The following is a 13,456-nucleotide window of genomic DNA, read 5'->3' on the forward strand; positions in this document are numbered from 1 at the left end:
AGGCTTATGGAGAAACGCCTGCAAGCGAGTGGTCGGTCGGCCGCCTCTGGAGTTGTTGCATAATGTATGTATTTATGTATATAAACAGTATCTATCAATCGGGCATCTGACCCGTTGCCATCTGATCTGTGTGAATCTGTTTGTCCTCTCCGTTTGCCCATTCTCTTCCACAAGGGGAAAAAAAAACAAATTCTTGGTAACTCCTCAGCCGCAGTCATGAGTGGTCTACTAAGAGCAAGGCTGCTATCCCTCCCTATCCGGCACCCTTCGCTCACCATGAGGCTATCTTCATGCCGCCCTCCGTCAGCCTTCACCCCGATCCACCTTGGACTTCTCTCTTTGGGTTCATCAAACTCGCCATCGTTCAGTTACCTCGCACATCGTCGTTCTCCGATGGTAGACACCTCAGGCGCCCGGACGCTCGCCGATTTGCCGCAACAGTTAGTCTTACATAACCACCTACATGACAACCTCTGTGGACTCTTCCGGTCAATGATCTGGACGCGCTATCACCGTTGGGGTTTCGTCGTGTATCGCTGCGCATACGGCGACGATGATCTATGGAACCGCTACATCGAACAACTTAAGAAGAACGTCCACGACGAGCTGGTGCACGCTGGTCGGGCCGAACTCCTCGAGCAATACCTCGATTGGGTCATCATCGAGGATCGCGACACCCTAAACAACGCCTCCAAGGCAAATGTCAGAAAACACTTCAACGACTGGGTCTCGGAGCAGGTCGCCGAGGCAGGCCTACAACCCACCAGCCTCCAAATGATCACCCTCTTTAGGTACTGTCTGTACATCGATCAGAAGTGCCTCGACACCCTTGAAGCCTTCCAGAAGTCTGAGGGAGAACCCTTTGCGCAAGATCCGATCATGATACACTGGCGGCCACCGATGGTACTTGTTGTCGTCGACCGCCTCTGGACGCGTAGTCTGAAAGGCGTTCCTAAGAAGCAATGGGGACATCCGCGGATCGAGGGTAGCAGCAAGCACTACGTTGGATGGTTCTACAAGAGGGCACTTTCTATGGTGGCCGCTTACAGCGATGTCTCTGCCAGTTGGGATGAGGATCAACCTTGGGATTACGCGAGGCCGCCCGCCATCAGCCCCATTGGCGATGAGTGGATGCCGGAGTAGCCGAAGTTGGATTTCGTAGATTCTGCCGCTCCAGTTTTTTCGACGCAACCACAAGTCAAAGGAGGAAGAGAAAATGCAAAGAAAATAGTATCTCTTACCGTGCGGTAGAGACACCTTCGAATTAAATGACGTAGGTCGCGTATATTTCTTTCATATCCTGCGTACCAGATGGTTACTTAGCAGACCGTTGGCTTTTGCTTGTTAGACTATCCCCTCAACCGCAAGAAGGCCTCAATCTCCATATAAAATTCCACCTTTCTCCGCAGTACATCAAGACACCTAAGAGTGCTATGAGAGGCCACTAAAACTGCTACAGCCTCAGGTCTGATGGCCCTAAGAGCCAATGCATTTACTGGAAACCATTAGGAAGTGACATAAGCCTGTTCTTATTGGCTACTACTCCGCATTGAGGCCTTCTCGCGGTTGAGGGGATACTGGTGGTGGTGCTCTGATTTCTGGTAAATGCCTCCTCAACGTCAATACGTAGGATCTGATCGTGACTGCATTTGTCGGCGCTGCACCAATTGCTATCAACCCATCAAGCCGCTCTTCGATTTCGTTCAGCCGCTGTTCTAGCTGACGACGGCTTCTGATGGCCGCATCTTCGTACCAGAGAGGCTCAAACTGCTCGTAGATATCCGCCAGTGGAGCGAAGGAGGGGATCGTCCGACTGAGAAATCTAGTCGCCTCTCGCAATGCTAATCGGTTTCGCCTCAGTACAGGTTGAAGGTCTTCGTGGTTAAGATAGTTAAACACGCCAATAATCTATGTGAGAGGGAGAGAAGTAGTGTCAGCCAAGAGCTTATCCTCGAGGTTACGAAAACTTACGCTTCGAAGCTCTCCAAATAACGCGGTTGTTGCTGACATATTGCCAGCAAACATATCCCTGGTCATCCTAGCAAACCTGTCATCAGCAATGACTTTGAGGCTTCCGAAGATTCGAGCCTTGGCTGCATTCAGTCTTTTGTCCGTGGCCACCAAGGGAAGTACGTTCCCTGACGATCCAAGTTGGTCCATGAAGTAGTCGTTTGGGGTACTGAGGCATCTGCTGTTCCCCGATCTGGGAAACTCAATGTGGAGTGAATCGGAACGCCAGATCCTGACGATCTCTTCTGGGTCAATGCGCGCATTGTTTCTGGTGGGCTGGCTGTTAGGCAAAATGCCAGTGCCAGCTGTACGCAAAAAGTCGCGAGCAATTTGTAACTATCCGTCAACAATCTGTCAGCGGATTGATGAGCGTCGTAGAAGGTTCGTCAACAACCACTTACATCTGGATTATGCTCTGTCTCGTAGCCAGCGAGTGATCTTTGAGAAGAACCACGATCTTCGGTGACAACATCTGGTGTCAAACCAGCAGTGACCATCCTGTGTTTGCGTCAACATGGTTTTCATTGGAAGAAAAGAGACAAAATTGTAAATACCGGAAAAGGCGGTTCGATGGTTGGGCACCTCTCCTTGACCTGAAAAGATAGCTTATGGTAGGATAGGATCTGGCAATGACGCTCAAAGTAAGATCGACGCCGGAGGCAAGCGTCCAAAGTACCTTGACCTCCCTTCTGCCTCGTTTTTCTAGGATAAGTGCTCTTTCTTCGATGGATAGAGCCCCCTCGAAGGAGTAGGTAGCATCAAATGAATTCCGACGAAGCTCGGTTTTTCCGTCATCTGGGCATGCTTCCTCTTCGAGCTCATTTGAAGCATACTCGTCTGGCTCGCAGATTTCACGGTGATCTCCCTCAACGCAAAGCTCGGAATAGAAGTCATATGCCGTTCCGGATTCAATGATGTTGTCATTGGGCGTGCAACACAGCGACTTCTTTCTCGACCCTGAAACATTTATCAGCGCGATCACTTTGTGCGACGATCCGTCCATTACTCACAGAAACATTCGTTGGAATTGGCACCGCTGGGGTTGGTTCTCAAAGCCACCTCCTTATTGTTGCAGTTGTTGTCCTCGCAGTCTCCCTGGCCGACCCAGTGGCAGTTGTCCAAAGGCGGCTTCTCCGTTTTGCAGCAGTACTTCTGTCCCACCTTCTTGTTCAAAAAGTCGTTTGAGCAGTACTCCTTCAATGCATATGCTGAGGCAACCACCAACTCATCTGCGTCGCAGCCAGAGCCGCTGTGATAGATGAGGTTAGCGGAGGTTGTGAGTATCCTGTCATCTAGGGGCGACATACCATGGGGACCAGCGACATTGGCTAGTTAGGGATTCAAACGTCTTCAGGTTACAGCAAAAGACCTTTTTTCCACGGCTACACTGGCCATCACCGCTCTCGCCTGGAGAACCACCCTTGTTTGACTCGAATAGCGTTACCTCGCCTTCGTGACACTGACCATTGCAGTCTCCTCCGCTACCTCTCCAGGTACACGAGTCGGGAAGCACTGACGAGTCCTTACAACAAATAGGCCGGGCCTGTTCAATGTCAGTATGAGAGAAGATTCATGAATGCAGGGTATGCAACTGTTACACTCACAGACTTGCCCGGGCAGCCTGCCCTGTCATGACCCTGGCGCCGGTAGCCACTTCCGCATGAAGATGCCTGCGGATTGTCCAAATCAACACAATCGGTAAAGCGCATGCAGTCTTGGTCCAGGTGAGGAATCTCGAGGCTTTCAACCGGATCGGTCTGCTCCTGCGGGTCGTTGCCGCTGGAGCAGGCACTCAAAGGGCAGAAACCTCTAGCGCAGGAGAAGGCGCAAAGTCCGTGGTCTTCGCCGATGCGGCTTGCAACCTTCGTTTCTTGAGAAGTCGGATTCAAGAGATCGAGTGGACCCAGAGCGTTGCACTTGCACCTAACAATAGGGCAGAAACCGTGACGACAGGTGAAGCTGCAAAGCGCCTCCCAGGGCCCATCCCCAGTACCGGAGATACATGAGGGCGGTCTGAAGGGGGAAACGGTAGGTTCGATGAGAGGATGCTGGTCTTTGCTGCAGTAGCTTGAGAAGCAGGCACCATAGAGGCAGGCGTAGTCGCAGAGTCCTATGTAGTTTGAATTCAGCCCTTCAGCCGGATAGTGCTTGCCAGGCACCTGCTTTGGTAGCGTTCTCTGGGCTCCTAGCGCTTTGCAGACACACGCACTCTTAGGACAGTATCCTAAGAAGCATGTAGCGCCGCAGAGAACGTCAAAACCTTCAGCCCCAGTGCCCCTAATACAAACCTCGTCTGTCAAGGACGGGCTGTTCATAGGCCTTGAGGCCTTTGAGGTCAAGCGCCCTCCAGCCCACGCGTCAAAGCCTGTCATGCCGTTATTAGGACAGTCATTCTTGATTGCCGGACCAGTCAATTCGGCAATAAGAACGTCCTTACGCCAGACAGTGATTTTGACATCGCCTGTCCGGCCCTTGAACGGCGAGCTGCCATGCCAAAGGCCAACCTCACCGTCAGCCAGGTCTCTCCACTGACCGTTAGCCTCAACACCTCCAATAGTAACCTTGACAGTTGCAGCAGATGTCAAGAGTACAGTGTAGAAGACAGAGTCCTCAATAATGTCGTATAGTTGGAACTCCACCTGGAGTTAGGAGACGGTATTGCCTGTTGTCCCGCCTGTATTGCAGGCAGCCTTAGGAGTAGGACGGTACCAAAAAGAAACACCTTCCATAGTAATTGTCGCCTTACTGTTCTTGTACCAGTCGATAGAGTATGGCAGAAAGGTACGCCAACCGTGGTGATCAAGTGAGTATCTGTAAGGGGCCTTGCCAGTGTCAAAGGCAACTAGTGCATGATCTCGAATTGGACTGATGTGGTGACTTTCGCCATAGTCGTTCCAAGAGATGATCTGGACCTATTCAGGCAATAAGACATTGACCTGAACCCAACGATCGTACCAAAGATGGTCGCCACGCCACAACCAATTCTTACTGTAGCCAGGCAAATTAGTATAAAACCACGGTGATACAGGCATCATGTAAGGTTTGGTGCCTAATGCATCCATGTAAGAAGTATTGACGTAGGTATCCATGTCCTGGGAGCCCCAAGGCCAACCAGCCCAGCTGAACAGACCGTCAGCCACGCCTCCAGCGGCCCGAATAGCAGGCCCAGCACCTAATGATGACCAGTCGGGGACAAAGAAGCAGCCTGTCTGGGCTTTGATTTCGATCCAATCCTCGGCCTGCTCAGGACCTTCAAAGGTGGAGACAAGAGGTTGCCCGTTGTGTCGGAAATAGGCGCTGCTGGAGGCATACTTGTTGATCCATCCAAGAACTTCAGCCTTAGAGTACGGGCCGCGACCAGCGTAGTCAAAAGAGAAGAAGAGCGTGAAGCCTAAGGTCTCAGCGTGTGAGAACACGCTTGATATAGCCTTCTCGTTCATCGGCTCTCCCTTGGCCATGTTGAGGGCAAAAGCATCGATGTGAGCCTCTTGGGCCAGCGTGATGTCGTCAATCCAGTCGGACGCTGAGTAGTTCTCTGTGTTTCCGACCTACGGTGGCAGGTAGAAAATGTCAGACAACCACGGAACTGCCTTGATGCTATGCCAACTTGAAGATGGCGAACTTACCATAAAATGGGCAAAGACAGCCCGACTGAAGGCATTTTCGATCCAAAACGAGACGGTTAAGAGAAGAAGTATCAACCTCATGGTACTTGATAGGGTACAATCCAGTTGCAGGAGACTGAAGTAAGAGAGAGGACAGAAACCGGAATGTGTATGCAGGTCAAGCGCAGGAGACCATAGAGAGTGAGAACAGGAATCGAAGCACACTTGGCCAAAGTGCAAATGAAGCGGTTGGTCGAATAGTTATCGCCGTTCATGGAATCTCCAACATGGTCGTCTGGTCCATCTCGGCTACCCGTGCAAGACGTTGTCCAACAACCTCGCACTGGGCCGAGAAACGCATACGCTGTGAATGACATGGATGGATTTCTGATCCGCATCTTTCTTGCGAGTCAGAGCGGCTTCCTGGTGAGCGATTTGTTGGCCATATGCAGGTCCGGACCGCAACGACCGTTCGGGCCTAATTCGAGTCTTTCGAAGTTCAACGAGTCCAGCCCCTGAGCTTTCCGACTTGAATTTCAGCTTGCCAAAAGTCCATCAGGCCTTTTTCCCGTATTCAATCGTGTCTTGGGACTCCGAAAAAAGGACTTGTAGGGGCCCGATGCTCAATATTTCCACCAGAGGCCGAGGTATCCATGCCCACTGCTGGTGGTGGTATCTCGTAGGTATTGTCGTTTTGGTTGGTTGTGGCCCTGCATGCGTAAGTAGAGGTCGGAAAAGGGGAGAAAGATGAGACGGTGAAGCGAGCTGCTCCGCAAGTCCCTGCAGCTCGCCGATGAGGGGGACCCTAGCTGCCTTACCCGCCTGGACTGAACGCAAATATTAGCAGGTTGACACACCTGAGAGACGCATGGGCTCATTTCGACGACAGCTCGTTTCTGTTGGTTCGGGGTTGGTGATTTATCGTTGTAAGCGGTATTCGAGTTGACAATGGTGCCTGTTGGTCTGTTGGTCCGTTGGTTCGCGATGGGGTGCAATCAAAATCAAAACCATCTCGCTCCACAAAGGCCGAGACGTGCCAGGAACCTCGGGGGGGCCGGGGTGGGTACTTGGACGGCTCCTTCCGGATCGGGATCTGTCGTAACTATCTAGGTAGGTACCTAGGTAGCTTGCTCACCCTGGGTAGGCACGACTTCGCACGCATCGTACCTGCAGGAGAAGCAGCTGGCCGGGTTACCAGGCAGTGAGTGGCTCGGACGACAAATGCCATCGTGATGAGTCCACACACACGTCCAATTTCACCAACTCGGATCGGATCTCGGCCTGGCTCTGTTCGCGTTTAGCTCGCATTGTTCAGAGCCCCACAAACCTTGATGCGGCTTCCCCGCGGAGCTTACATGGTGTTGAAGAACAACGCTCTTGTTTCTTTGTCCAACAGGCTTCTCCAACAGCATGTTGCAGAAGAGATCCATTCCTAAACAACAGCACGAGTCAAAACGCAGTCGAGGTTGAATTTTTCCTCACCCCTGACCAAGCGGGGATCAGGAGATTATCAATGGTCCAGCACAGCATATGTTCTTGGCTCTTCAGGGTCCATTTGGCGCTAGCGAGCGGCACAGCACCAACGTTATGCAACCGCTGAAGGAGGTCATGAGGTCAAGTATGGAAACACGGATATGGCGCTGGGCCAACCCATAATCGCAGCACTTGGCCAAAAGGGGTTCCACTAGGACGAAGACCAGGGAGTATGATAGATCCGTTTCTTTACTTTCTGCATTGAACCCCGAGTTAACTGAAGGGCTTCTTGAAGCAGCCTTAACCCTCAAGGCCAGGTGCGGGAAGTCCTTTACACACTCTACGAGCGCTCGAATCCTCAAGTCGGTGTCAAGTCTCCCCGTTACCAATTGATCATGGCCATCATCTACAAAGCTGCCGGCGTGGCAGGTCTGGCCGTCTTATTGCCCTCCGTCCTAGCCCAGCAATTCACAGGCTCTGTCTTCCCCTACGAGTACTTCAACCTGAGCTTGCCATGCTTCGAGGCGCTCAACACCACCTTGAGTTGCTCTAGTAGACTTGCCTCCCATGCGAGCTTCGAGCACGTACCTCCAGAAAATCCCTCATCTCTATTTTGTTCTGTTGACCTGCTAATCTATGTCCTCCCAGCTCGCACAGAGTCGACGTTCTCGATCCCGAGGGAATTGCCGCCATCTGTACTGATAGCTGCAGAAAATCGATGCAGAGTCTACGATACAAGATCGAAAATGACTGCGACCCAACTAGCGACCTTCTCGACCACGGTCTGAACATGTTTCCAGGTTTGAAGCTCATTTACGGCTTACGAACAGCCAGCATTCTTTGCGTTTTGCCCTTCTGACCACAATTTCAGCAACACACATTGTGGACCGGTATCTTTATGCCTACGAAGTGTCCTGTTATAAGAACAGGTATGGCTTGCCCCTTCTTGTGGCATAATGTTTGAAGAGCCTAATGCATTGTGGGATACACTGCAGAGACACGGGAGACTTCTGCGACTACATCCTGGGTCAATGGCGAAACCAGACTGATGATGCTCCTCACGACTGCGATGACTGCGTCCTTGGACCCATGGAAATTGAAGTCAATTCGGAAATCGGCCACACCGAAGACCGGTCTGCCGAGTTCCAGTCGGCCATTTCGAGCTGCGGCAAGACAGGTTACACCTACATCGAACCGTCCATCCACAGCTCGACATCCGCGGCGTCGGCAGAACCTACCATAGCGGCCGCACACTGGTCCGCCCACCGCATGTCGTCCAACTGCGCCTCTACATACCACGTGCAAGAAGGCGACACCTGCGAGAGCATCTCGGCTGACCAGAATGTTTCAACCAAGGGCCTAATAGAGGGAAATGATGTCCTCAACGGCTGGTGCAGTGGCCTCGTAGCTGGCCAAGACCTATGCATGCCCGAGCAGTGCAAGGTTCACTTCGTGGAACCCGATGACTCGTGCGAGTCCCTTGCCGACAAGTACGGAGCCACGCCAAAGGACCTGGCGGAATGGAACCCTCTGATGTATATTCAATGCGACGACTTCGTGTACTCCAAACCGACTTACATCTGCGTCGGGTGAGTGCAAACGTGCTGAATGGCTTCCTACTCTGCTAACCAGTACTTTCCTTTCCACAAGGCCACCAGTAAGCCCGAAAAGAGTGCTCAAGTCCCCTGGTCCCAGAAGCAACTCCACATTCCGCGCTTCGACGATTAGAAAAAGCCCCGCGTTGCTGCCAACCCAGCTCCCAACGACGGGAACAAGCTCCTCGCTTCAAACGATCACGACAAGCGATTTGTTGGCCCTTGCGCCATCCAGGTCCGGTACGTAGAACTGCTATGGTAGCTGTCCATTTTGCACTCATGTTCTCCCACCCAGGGGCTAATTGTTGGAAACAGCACAGCCTACAGATTTGAAGTAGAGTTCTCTACACCTGAAGATTGAATCGGCCGCCGTTTCAAGGAGCACGACTGAGCCGGGATCAAGAAGCGCTTCACACTGTCTGGGGAAGCATCACCACAGACACCTGCAAACGGCTCTTTTAGTGCCTCCTAGGACGTCTCGCGCGCTGTACACCTGCCCATACATATTCGGCCCGAACCGAGCCCTGTCAAGTCTGTCTGGCTGTCTTGTTTATTAATTTTTAGATCAAAGTGAACAGAGTGCTGGAGGCAGGGGTTGTTTAGAGCTTTAAACCCGATGATGTGCTTTGGAGTAGTAGCAGATGACTAGCTACTATTTGAACAAACCGTTTCCCCCCGTTCTTGAACACAATTACTGTACTGTTTGTAAGGGCGCTCCAAGGCGTCTGCGACCCCAGTACTGAGACCCCCCACCCTCCCAGTAGCCTCCAACTGGCCCGGCTGACGCCCAACTCAAATGGAGGTTATCAACGATGATAGTTGTAAGATTTGCAAGAGTTTGTGTCTAACAAGGCAGAGAGAGGAAGTAGGAGCAAGGACGTGGCAGCCGCGATGACTTGGGCGAAACAGGTAATTCTATGTAATCTCATTAGTTCGTAATATGCATGTGCCTACAATAAAACAGTATTCCTCTCATGATCTGCATACGGCCAAGCAATCATATCTAACGTCAGGTGTATGTCATATAAAGAGAACAATAAGTAGTTGATCTACATTGCATACTATTTAAGGCCTACCCGCCTGTCCTTTGTGCCTTCAGTAGCATTGGACACCGAAGCGAGTCAGTCAGATTCCTAGGGGTTTCTTGAGAAGCCGTACAAGTAGATGAAAATCAGCCCCAAAATATACTAGATACTAAAAAACCAAGTCTCGCCAGCTTGGACTGCGTCGCTCTTCTGGGTCCGGCGGTTCATCAGTTGGTACCGCCGTCACTCGCATGCACGTTGTCGGCGCCCACATCCAAACGTCCCAGATTGGCTTGCAGCTGGCGGCTGAGAATCTAGACCGGGGAGATGAGGTTGGATTCGCAGCGATGCGAGGCAGTGCCGAATCCTTCCCGTCCTCGGCGGCCAAGCCAAGCCGGTAGGATGCGAAGCTTTGCCCCAGCAAGCGGCAAGGGTGGATCGTACCGAGCGTCTATCTCGCGTCCGATCGGTGACTGGCGTGGTCTTCGAACCCTACGGGGTGCACAGTACTTTGGACAACGTGAATTGGGTGTGGGAACCGCAGATCAAAGAGTACATTGAAGCACCAGTCGGAGACTCAAGAGATTGGGTCTCACCGCAGAAGTGGGTTGAGTCGGGGAAACTCTTGATTCCATGTAAGTGCCAGTGGCTCCAAAATCCGGAAACCCTAGACGTTGGTTTAAGGATCGACTTCTGCCGGCTTCTGATACGGCGATAGCATCGCCCACTTGAAACCATTACGTGCTGCCGGCTCTTGTTATCTTTGCTGTATTGCGACGTCAGTGCAAAGTCTGATGTGTCGTACTTTCAATGGGTCCTGACGTGCTCGCGTAGTCTCCTCAGTGATGCGCGAGACATGATAAACTGGAACGGTTTCTGTTATTCCCGTAGAGAACTGGACGTGTTCCAGAACAGCAACACTCACCTTCACCAGCCGACTTCGCCGGAGCCCGTTTTGAAATCATGGCTTCTACTCGCCTGGCCCAGATCTACCGGTCATGCCTCTTCCAGATCATTATCGTCGGGCTCGTGGCATTTTGCGAGCCCGGCATCTGGACGGCTCTGAACAACCTCGGGGCCGGAGGGAACGCGTCGGTAAGACCCAGCCCCTCTCTGATGAAATAAAGATGTCCCGTAGAGGCCGAGTTGACTCACGCTTCACCCCAGCCGTTCCTGAACAACGCCGCCAACGCGCTCACGTACGGGCTCATGTCAGTGGGCTGCTTCATCGCCGGCGGCGTCACGAACAAGATCACTGCCAAATGGACCCTCGTCATCGGCGCGGCGTTCTACACGCCCTACGCGGCGGGCCTGTACTGCAACAACCGCTACGGGAACGAGTGGTTCCTGCTGCTCGGGGCCGGGTTCTGCGGTATCGGAGCATCGCTCTTGTGGGCGAGTGAGGCGGCCATCGCCGTCGGCTACCCGGAGGCAGAGAAGAGAGGCCGGTGAGTTTCTCCCCGTCTCGCAAAGAACCCGTAGATTATGTTGACTGAACCGCTTCCTAGATATGTGGGGATCTGGATGGGCATCCGTCAGATGGGTCCGCTCGTGGGCGGTGCCATTTCTCTGGCGTTGAACATCAAGACATCCCAGAAGGGCAAGGTCACCTATACGACGTACTTGGGCCTCGTCGCCATCTCCTCGCTCGGAGCCCCTTTGGCCCTGCTGCTATCGCAGCCTCAGAAGGTCGTCAGGACCGACGGCACCAAGATCCCGTACATGCGCAAGACCAACTTCGGCATCGAGGCGCGCGCGATCTGGAAGCAGCTGAAGAACAAGTACATGCTGCTGCTCATCCCCGTCTTCCTGGCCGGGCAGTTCGGCACGACATACCAGGGAAATTACCTCACGAGTGCGTGCCTATACATCCTTGAATGAGCCTAGAAACCCGTTTGCTGACCTGGTGCATACACAGCGTACTTCACGGTCCGATCCAGGGCCCTGGCGTCGTTCCTCACGGCCGTCGTCGGCGCCTCCGCCAACATCATCACCGGCGCGATCTTGGACATGAAGCGGTTCGAGCGGCCGGCCAAGTCCAAGGCCGTGTACCTCATCGTGCTGACCTTCGTGACGGCGGCCTGGACGTGGAACGCCGTCATCGAGACGCGGCTCTCGTCCATGGCGGAGCCGCCGTCGTTCGACCTCGGCGACGGCGCCTTCTTCAACTCGGCCTTTACGGTGTACATGTTCTTCAAGTTCTTCTACGAGATGCTGAAGACGTACATCTACTGGCTCATGGCGGAGATCAAGGGCGCGCAGGGGGATGGCGACATCGCGCGCACGACGGGCATCCTGCGGTCGTGGGAGAGCATCGGCAGCACGATCGCGTACGCGGTGGGGGCGACGCACTGGCCGAACAGGAACCAGATGATCCTCGGCTTCTCGCTGTGGGCCGTGACGATCCCGTTCACGCTGCTCGCCGTGTTCGGCGACTGGAACCAGGCCGGCGGGGACGGTGCGGCCGAGGTCGCGGACGAGACGGAGAGCGACCTCGAGAGGGTGGCGGTGCAGGGTAAGAGGGATGCGGCGTGAGGGTGTGAGTCTGTCAGATCATAGCATGGGTTAAAGGTCGGACTCAAGAAGCTGAGTTGAAGCAGAGGTGAAAGTCAGGTGACATTCTTTAGGGATGTCTTTGACCAAGAGATGAGCTCGGCGTTGTTGTTGAAGATTCGGTTTCAAACCCACTGTCCTTTGACCGTGAATTCGGGGTTTGAACTTACAAGTCAGCGTATCTTTCCGAGGTTGCTTGTAAGTAACGATGACCAACCATCCGAAGAGCCAATGAGTTGAGACAACTTGTATATGAGAGGTTAGGCTCCTCGTTGCAGTATGCAGAATTTCTGCCAACTCAAAACTCTAATCCTAAGCATCTGAGTTGTTAATATGCAGCGTGTGTGACTGCTTGGTTGCAGGCATCGCTTGCAAGGTCATGGTCATCTATCTGGTTGTGCAATAGGTAAAGAAGACGCCTAGACGTTGGACCTAGTCTTTCTTGCTGGGTGTTATTGAGGACACTTGGCCAAAGGTTCCCACAACCGACTGTCGAAAGCGGACAAGCCAAAACACAGCCAAGGACCAAACTGTGCCTACACGAGTCGCGTTTGGCAGGGCATTGGAACATGCATATGGAGGCCTGCTGTTTTGATTGTGGTGATGTAAGTGTAAGTAAGAAAGCAACCACCTTTGTGTAACGAACAAATTTACCAGTTTGTCTTTACCTTCAATATCAGCTGCTGTAGAGTAAGGCAAGGCTAGTATTGCCGAGTTCGTAGCATAAACGGCTGCTCCGTCAACTCCCAAGTCATTCCAGCGGCGGGACACAACTAGAAGCGGATGGAAGCTGGCATGCGGTTGCCATGGCTGCGGAAACCCACTTCCTTCTAGAAAATTTCGACGGCCAGAAAGAAAATTTGAATTCCTGCGTGGGGGGGTTGGACGGACGGGGTTGACGGCAGCGGGGACCGATATTCCCGGGAGGGACCACAGCCGGATCGGGGCAAGGCAAGTCGTGACGCCATTTAGCGTAGTGCGTCTCTACTTTTGTCTCTCCCTCTCTCTCGCCCTCAGTTATCGACGAACGAAGGGTTGCTAGAATTGGTGAGAGGGAGGGAGGGAGAGAGACTGGAGCCCAGGGAGTCGTTATTGAGGGTGCAGAGTGAACGGGTCACGGCTAGTAATGAATTGGGGGAACTTACATGTGACGGAGTGAAAAACAAGAGCACAGAGGAAGAAGGGGTTTCGTCCA

At 52.9% G+C, this 13,456-nt stretch overlaps 4 protein-coding genes across 4 annotated transcripts; 3 read left to right on the forward strand and 1 right to left on the reverse strand.

The window, feature by feature from the left end:
• Positions 1–276: 276 nt before the first annotated feature.
• On the forward strand, positions 277–1,143 carry CH63R_11392 (uncharacterized protein; the record flags this gene model as incomplete). The annotated part of the gene is made up of 1 exon (XM_018306366.1): positions 277–1,143. The coding sequence occupies one exon, from the start codon at positions 277–279 to the stop codon at positions 1,141–1,143; it is 867 nt and encodes a 288-aa protein (XP_018153207.1).
• A 396-nt stretch (positions 1,144–1,539) lies between these two features.
• CH63R_11393 (Mutanase) lies at positions 1,540–5,717 on the reverse strand (the record flags this gene model as incomplete). Its single annotated transcript, XM_018306367.1, is given in 10 exon segments — positions 1,540–1,908; positions 1,972–2,346; positions 2,412–2,508; positions 2,565–2,967; positions 3,021–3,259; positions 3,318–3,553; positions 3,615–4,649; positions 4,665–4,922; positions 4,947–5,558; positions 5,637–5,717. The coding sequence occupies 10 exon segments, from the start codon at positions 5,715–5,717 to the stop codon at positions 1,540–1,542; spliced, it is 3,705 nt and encodes a 1,234-aa protein (XP_018153208.1).
• A 2,089-nt stretch (positions 5,718–7,806) lies between these two features.
• Positions 7,807–8,816, forward strand: CH63R_11394 (LysM domain-containing protein; the record flags this gene model as incomplete). The annotated part of the gene is made up of 4 exons (XM_018306368.1): positions 7,807–7,888; positions 7,960–8,017; positions 8,084–8,677; positions 8,747–8,816. 4 exons carry the CDS (start codon positions 7,807–7,809, stop codon positions 8,814–8,816), a joined length of 804 nt encoding a protein of 267 aa, XP_018153209.1.
• Positions 8,817–10,671: 1,855 nt separating this feature from the next.
• Positions 10,672–12,243, forward strand: CH63R_11395 (Duf895 domain membrane protein; the record flags this gene model as incomplete). The annotated part of the gene is made up of 4 exons (XM_018306369.1): positions 10,672–10,803; positions 10,876–11,156; positions 11,217–11,563; positions 11,627–12,243. 4 exons carry the CDS (start codon positions 10,672–10,674, stop codon positions 12,241–12,243), a joined length of 1,377 nt encoding a protein of 458 aa, XP_018153210.1.
• Between the last annotated feature and the right edge of the window lie 1,213 nt (positions 12,244–13,456).

The sequence above is a fragment of the Colletotrichum higginsianum genome, chromosome 8 (genome assembly GCF_001672515.1).
Source record: "Colletotrichum higginsianum IMI 349063 chromosome 8, whole genome shotgun sequence".
Taxonomy (NCBI): Eukaryota; Fungi; Ascomycota; class Sordariomycetes; order Glomerellales; family Glomerellaceae; genus Colletotrichum; species Colletotrichum higginsianum.